At 40.6% G+C, this 7,570-nt stretch overlaps 1 protein-coding gene across 1 annotated transcript; it reads left to right on the top strand.

The window, feature by feature from the left end:
* The first annotated feature begins 2,555 nt into the window (after window positions 1-2,555).
* Window positions 2,556-3,915, top strand: her3 (hairy-related 3). Its single transcript, XM_071373447.1, has 4 exons — window positions 2,556-2,666; window positions 2,805-2,900; window positions 2,988-3,069; window positions 3,259-3,915. Exons 1-4 carry the CDS (start codon window positions 2,613-2,615, stop codon window positions 3,771-3,773), a joined length of 747 nt encoding a protein of 248 aa, XP_071229548.1. The 5' UTR covers window positions 2,556-2,612; the 3' UTR covers window positions 3,774-3,915.
* Window positions 3,916-7,570: the final 3,655 nt, after the last annotated feature.

The following is a 7,570-nucleotide window of genomic DNA, read 5'->3' as shown; positions in this document are numbered from 1 at the left end:
CTCAATACTTATGTAAATAAGCTATTTCTGTTTTAATTTTTTTTATACATTTGTTACAATTTCTAAAAACCGGTTTTCACTTTGTCATTATGGGGTATTGTGTGTAGATTGAGGGAAACAATAACTTAATCAATTTTGGAATAAGGCTGTAACGTAACAAAATGAGGAAAAAGTCAAGGGGTCTGAATACTTTCCGAATGCACTGTATATGGCCTTTAAGGTACAATTTGTAGACATAGGCATAGCTTTATAAATATAGGCTATATTTTTTTATTTTGACCATGATATGTAATCACCTTGATTAAAAACAGTAAATATCGAGGATTAATAATTTGAGTTCAATGATTAATACAACATAGGCTTATAGGTTATTGTTTTCCATCCGTTATAGTCGGCTTATTGCATGTCCGATTGGAGTAATTAAACATACAAAAAAGTCTGCGAGGCTCATTAATATTTGTGCATTGTCCATGTGTAGCCTATCCATTATACAGGCTATTATACAGGCCAACTGCGGGCTACATTGCATGTATTTTAAACACTACAATTAAGATTACTTAAAAACTTTTTTTGAGTAAGTTTATGAAAATTATACCACCCGTGGAAAGTATATAGGCCTTGTTAGGCTACTGTTCTAATAAAACATACTTTTCCTGAAAAAACTGTCCAGGAAATATTCCCTGACACAGGCCTAGCAAGGCCTATCTTTAAGCCACTGCCTTTCTCAACTCTCTTTAACAACTCCCTTTCAAAGACTTACGGGACAATGTGGTTTTGTGTTTGAAAGTGAGAGAAATCTTTGATACGGCCCACTTTTTGTGGACACAAAACGGACAGAAGAAAAGATCCATGGCCTCTCAGTAGGCATATATACTGCCTTCTTTTCAGGGGCGCCTTGTCCCTGAACTGAATACACTGAGATGTTAATGCCGAAACCCTCTCCCTTTCCCCGCCATTTGTTCCCGCGCGCTTATTGTCATCTGAACACATCCATTGTGTCTGGAATCAAACTTGAGAGGACTTAAGCAACTTTGAAAGTAGTCTATAGAATCTCCATTGAGCATGTCGCGTGTCCAACAAATGGCATGGTCCCGTTTCACATTAGATTTTTCACTTCGGCTGTTATCAATCATTTACACTACAATTATAGGCTACATAATATATGGCCTACTTGCACGATACTTCCGCTGCCACTTTATTTAACGTCACAATAATTTAAAACCTTTAGATTTTTAGAAGAACAAAAAAGCTGAAGATAGAAATTGTCTAATGTTGTGGCTATAATGTATATTTCTTCAGGGTTGGCTGTACTTCAAGGTAAAGTCCCCGATTCTCCAGAAGGTCTCCGTATATTGTCAATGTCTGTGATGCGCAAAGCAGTGCAGGTGGGCTAGTTCAGGCGGTTCAGCTGGCATGACTTTCCCAAGGGTTGTGCCTTTTGAGGGCGCTGTGTGAAGAATCCGGAGCCAAGGGCCTCAAGACAGGGGGCGGCCCACCGATTCTCCTCGGTGCCTGCGAAGACAAAAGTGGCAATGCATTATTTCTGAAGAAAACAAAAACATGGGGAACACATATTCACATATTCACTTCTTTATAATGTTATGGTGGATATCGTTGAGATAGGCCTAGATATGCTTTATGGTCGCCAGACGATTTAGTGTGTGACCATAGGGTGTTGCAACAGGTGTCTCAGATTCTTGTATCACCAGAAAATCGAAATGCTGTGGAGACATGGAGAGAATTTCCACGGTGCTGCCTTTAACCTCATTGGCGTGAAACTCCGATATAAAAGAATCAATAGCAAGACCTGGTACGAGTCCCCAAACCGAGCAAAACACAATTAACATCAACACATTATGGGGTGATTTTCTACGCTTTTCTGTAAAATCTCACCTCACACGTTGAATGTTGAAGCCTACTGGTGTGTCTATAGGCGTGTCGGTATAGGTTTACATTTAGCCTATGGAAATTGCATCAAATTTCAATGAACATGTAGTCATTTTTTATCATTTAGTTGACAGAACATTGACATTAGCTCACCACACACTAATTGAAGGCTATGAAAATAGCTACAATAATAAGGCAGCATTGAGTGGGCTATAAACCTACTTGCCCTGAAATTCAACAAAAAAAAAGAATCTATGTTCCACATATGGAAGGCTATAATATACCTTTATTTCATTGATTCATTAAACGTGTTGATATAGTTAAAGACTACAGATAATATATGCTCGTTGTTTTTTGGAGACAATGTAATTTTCGCAATGACTGTTACTTTCCATAAATAGCATAACGTTATAATAATATATTAAGTTTTAGACCGCAATATTCGAGGATATTTACGCTGTTAGAGGTCCAAGATATGCCGCTTTTGGAGATGATACGCGTTCAATAGATTATTCGTTGAGAGCTCTTGGCTGGTTGGTTGTTGGGGGCTGTCAAAGCAGCGCTCATCTCGGCGCGCGCGACCCCAGGGCAATTGTTGCATTGAGATGTTAAGTGGGGGACGCTATAAATCGGATCGGGAGGCAGAATTCCTTCACTCGTGCGCCAGGAAGAGTTCAGGCAGCAGGTCAACAACATCTGTTAGCAAACCAGAAACTACCTTCAGAATGGTGTCGACATCCGATTGTGTAATCAAGACCAAAATCATAAACGGGAAAAAGGTGTGTAACCTATGTTACCTACATGCATGCTTTATTGACACGTAATAATAGCTTTCAAACAAATGAATGTCAAAAACGAATATTTTAAAGTAATTGATGGATTGTTTGTTAATGCTTTATTCCTCTTTTTTTTGTAAGGTATCCAAACCATTGATGGAGAAGAAAAGACGAGCGCGGATAAATAACTGTTTGGACCAGTTAAAATCTCTGCTGGAGAATTATTACACCAGCAATGTAAGTAATACTTCGAATCTAGTAGGTCAATTGATACAAACCAATCGTGCTTTAGTGCTTAGTGGCTAAATGTTTGCTCCTTTTCAGATTCGAAAACGCAAACTCGAGAAAGCGGACATCTTGGAGCTAACTGTAAAACATCTGAGAAATCTTCAGAAGGTCCAGAGTGGTGCGTTATCCATCAGAACTATTTGTTATCTCGTTCTAGGCCTTGCCTAGATAGGCTGGCCAACACTATTAGCTTCTACCAGCAATTATTCGATGTCAAGTGTCAAGTACTGTCAAGTGAAATTCTCGACAGGCTGGGTTTTACGCATGGTGCCATATTTACTCAAAATGTTCCTCTCATTTTCTACAGGATTTTCCATGAACTCCGAGTATGCTGAATACCAAGCTGGCTTCAGGAGCTGCCTAGCAGGCGTGAACCAGTACTTGGCAGACAACTCGAGTGAGAGCAGCAGTCGTTTGACCATGCTGACGCACCTTTCAAGCAGTCTGCACTGCGCCGGAGGACAGGCTCAGAACTCCAGCACCGCGGACAGCGACACGGTAGCAAAACATGTGCTGCCCGAAACTGTTGTGTGCTGCCCGATGCAAAGACGTCTTCCTTCGACAGTTGGGCACGAAGTGAGCAAGGCACCGACCACTGTGCCCCTCGTCCGGTGCATCAGGGCGCTCAAACCTTACAGCGCCACGGTGCGCGTGTCAGAATCCAAACCTACTAAACTCTCCGCAGGGACCAGTCAAGTCATCGTATCCACAAATAAGATTAAACTAAATAACAGTCTCAGCTCATGCTACAGAAACAAGTGTCTCTCAAATGGTCAATACAGCCATGCAGTTACCATGCACAATGTTTGGCGTCCTTGGTAGCATGTTGAATAGAGATTTATTTGAACTGATAAATACTTTGTGTAGTATTTGCACGGTGTAGATTTGTATTTTCTAAATACTGTTTTTACTATTGTACAGATTTAAAAAATTTTATCAATAAAATCAAAGAACTGAAATAACTAAATAAGCCTTTTGTTGTCATATTTGGTAGTGGACTGGGAAAGTGAATGGGTGGGAAATTCACACACACATTTCTTTATGAAAGTAATAAGTAATTCAGTAACCAATTTGTACAACACAGAATAAAATGCAATAGTAACAATGCATTTATTCACCTAAACTCATCTTGCAAGCCAAATAGGCCATTCCTCATCATCTAAATATTTAGCTTCAGTCTCTGAAGCAGCCATGACCTTAGCTGGCTTCATTGGGCTACTGAATAGACTAGAATAGATAACACCAATGCAAATGTTAATACAAATGCTTTGCAAAATTCAAAAAATGTATTTTTACCTCGTAAAAATGCTTTTCCTTAACCGCTCCCCCTTTTTGAACTTAAGAGTCATTCTTCTAACCTCTCCATGGTTGCTCACATGGAGTGATTTATTCATTCTTGTCACTGACATGGTTAAAATAGTGTTTTATACAGATGTAGGATCCTAATTTGATCATCCTGTTGCAAGAGAACGTTGTTGCAATGCAGGCCATTTTAAACTTGTAGTGTATTTGAGGTTTAAAAATGCTTCTGAAGGTAGTAATATCCACATTGACATTTCAGACTTGATTTTCCACATTTGCTGCAGGATTATTTTCCTGCTGTAGCAAACAAAACTGTCTCACATTAACATCTTACATCTGTAATGAAAACTGTTTCGAATCTGCAGAAGGTCTAGTTAGTAAGCTCGACTATAAGTTAGCCACTTGGCTGGTGGGGGAAGTTATAGGTCGCACATCTTCTGTATTAATTTAGGCTATTATTAAACAGGTGTGTGTCATCCTGTACCAAAGTCCAAAAGCATATCAATAAATTCGTGTATGAAGTTGCACAGGGAGCTGTGCCACCAGCTGCTTGATACAGGTTTAGAACAGGCATTCAAATGGTGGCGGACCTCACCAGCTTCTTCGTTCGAAAAAGCAACATCGGGACTGGCCAGGGGATTACGTTTATTTTATTATCTATAACTTGACCCTTTGATATTCTATTGTTGTTTTTCTTCTTCTTTATTTCGACTGCAGGTAAAGATACAAACATGGCTGTCACCTGTTGCTGAAACGATTGGCATTGGGTGACGGGTAACCTTGGCATTTGGTTCCCAGGGGTACCCCATGTTCCCAGTAGTGCCACATCCATGATAAAGCTCAAGCTGCTATGTATTAACATTGTCAATGAAGCTATAGCCTATATCAGTCCCTTTCCTACATTGGCAATGTTAAGACATTGGCCTAAGTAACCAGTGAAGAAACAAATCTGGGGGGTTGTCAACCGCCTAGGGCGCATCCCATGACGCGCCATTCATCTCATTGTTCTCCAGTTTTACGCATAACTACCGAAACAGCAGCGCGCAAATTAGGTTCTTGTTGAACAGCACAGCAATTTTCTGCTACTAATTATTTACATGCACATTATCTGCTTTCTCGTCTCATAGGCCCCATGTTATCTTAAACGCTTGTGAATCCACATTCACTATGGAGGTTTGGGATTCATTAAGGACCCGACGTTGGTTTTGGAAGCTCATACATATAAGAATAGTCGTTTAATTTCACTTTCCTTTAGTCAGTTTGGGTAGGCCTATATATCCTAAAGATAACAGGCTACTCATAAAGATGTATCGACATAGCCGGCCCAAACTTACCCCAAAAATAAAAGTTGGTTTCTTTTGGATGGAAAACAGCGTTTCCGCTGCTTTAGTGGGTCGGAGGTCTAGCATCAGTATCATAAAATGGCTCTCTTTTCATGTCGACTAAGGTTGGAGAGGATGGCACCTTGCAGCGAGGAGAATCACTGAAACGCCCATCGCTCTTTCAGATGGTATTGACGGCCTGCTGCGTGCTGGGGACGTTGACACGGCATGGGTCCCGAAGAAAAGGGCGCCTTCTAGCAATGTGAGAGAAAAAGAAGACCAAAAAGACTATGCCTGGTTCAAGTTGCTTGTGTGCAAAATCTGACCCACACGCTATTTGTAGACTGCGTGGGTCACATTAATAGCCTATATCTCTATGCCTTTTCTTAGCAGGCCTACACCATGCATTCACGTTTTGGTCGTCATAATTATATCCTACATTTTGTACTAAATGTTCGTTTATATATAAACTTAAGAGTTGGGTTTTAGACGATTGTGATCAGGGTAGCCTATTTAGAGCAAGCCGTTTTCAATATAGGCAGACCCACTGCAACCGTATGGGCCCAACAGTCCCGCTGTTGCGCTTTTAGTGAAGCGAATACATGGAGATGTATAGGTTAAAGAACCCACCAAAGCCCTTGAGTTTGTTTTACTGAAGAAAAGCCAAGCCACGTGATGTGCACCCTGAATGCACTGAAACTTTTAAGAATTTCTATGAACTCGTCTCAGCGTTGTTTAAATAAGCTAGTTTGGTTTGCACCATAATAGTGGTGCATCAGAGCTGAAACACAGAGAAAGGAAAATAAAACGTATTTGCATTAGACTGTGCCCAGTCAAGCGCCCATAAGAGGCAGACGTGTAGGCCTGGCCTATATACAGCGATGCAAAGAGCCATGCCCCGTGTCCACCGAGCCTTTCAACACCCTGTGGTGGACTAGAGAGATGTTTTTTCAGGTGGAACATTTAGTCTAAGACCAAGGTGAGGCATAGTCGATATTCTCTTGGCCAATTTTTTTTATAGGACTACACTAAAACGAAGAATGCAAAATAGCCTCAAATCATCTAATTTGAGAGAAACTGGATAAAATCCTATCTATTTTGAAGATAGAATTCTTTATTGAAACAATAACAAAGCATAGTCCCCGCCCCTGTTTCGCTAAAAAGCTAAGGGATGGGGTGAAGAAATGTAACCACTCTTAAATTCATAGACAGAGCTATGGATGCAAGGACTGACCATCCATGAAATACAATGTCACATTTTAACCATGTTTTGAGGCTATACAGTGTTCGTTTACATTTAAGTTGTTGGCGTAAAACAAGTTTATTATTGGGTTGTGGTGGGGTACGACAGTTGAACTAAACTCATTTATAGGTTACATTCTTCAAGAATCAATGGGTAGGCTTATGTATCATTCATTTATACAATTATTCTAGCGTTAAGTAATAGGACTAACATGGGTTAAATACTCGACTACCCCCATTCCACCAACGAAAATGTATCATAATTAGGCGTATGTATGTATAATCGTTGCAATTGGGTGTATTAACCATGAGACCAGGTCGCAGCACGACTAGACTTCCACAATACCGTGGAATTTCCCTTAAAGCTGGATAAAGACCCGTGTCGAGGCTCACTGGCTGCTGGTTGTGAACAAGGTGTGGGCATTCTCCATGGAAACGATGATGATGGGCTAGACGTTACTGAATCTGCAGTCAAGCGTTTTAAAACACCTGCTAAAAATATTCTGATAGTGTAAATTTAGGCTACTTGAGTTTTTAAGGGGCTAGGCTTACGATACGTGAATTATGGACCAGACATGACTGCATGCGTGAAATGGCAGTGTTCAGGGGCAATTTGAGGATGTTCTTCAGCCTCATATAGAGCTAGTCCTGAAAAAAAATCACATGAAGTTGGAGTGCTAGAACTGTCTATTGAATAGACTACATCAGTGATACTCAAATGGCGCCTACCGGCCACATCTGGACCGCGAGCCC

Source organism: Salvelinus alpinus, chromosome 28, assembly GCF_045679555.1.
Source record: "Salvelinus alpinus chromosome 28, SLU_Salpinus.1, whole genome shotgun sequence".
Classification (NCBI taxonomy): domain Eukaryota; kingdom Metazoa; phylum Chordata; class Actinopteri; order Salmoniformes; family Salmonidae; genus Salvelinus; species Salvelinus alpinus.
Note: the sequence above shows the minus strand (reverse complement) of the source record. Positions and strands in the feature narration are given on the sequence as shown.

Excerpts from the sequence above, each read along its gene's own strand:
- her3 (XM_071373447.1), top strand. The coding sequence starts at position 2,613 with ATGGTGTCGACATCCGATTGTGTAATCAAGACCAAAATCATAAACGGG. Across the intron at positions 2,667-2,804 it reads AAATCATAAACGGGAAAAAG|GTATCCAAACCATTGATGGA; the intron begins GTGTGTAACCTA and ends TTTTTTTGTAAG. Across the intron at positions 3,070-3,258 it reads TCTTCAGAAGGTCCAGAGTG|GATTTTCCATGAACTCCGAG; the intron begins GTGCGTTATCCA and ends CATTTTCTACAG.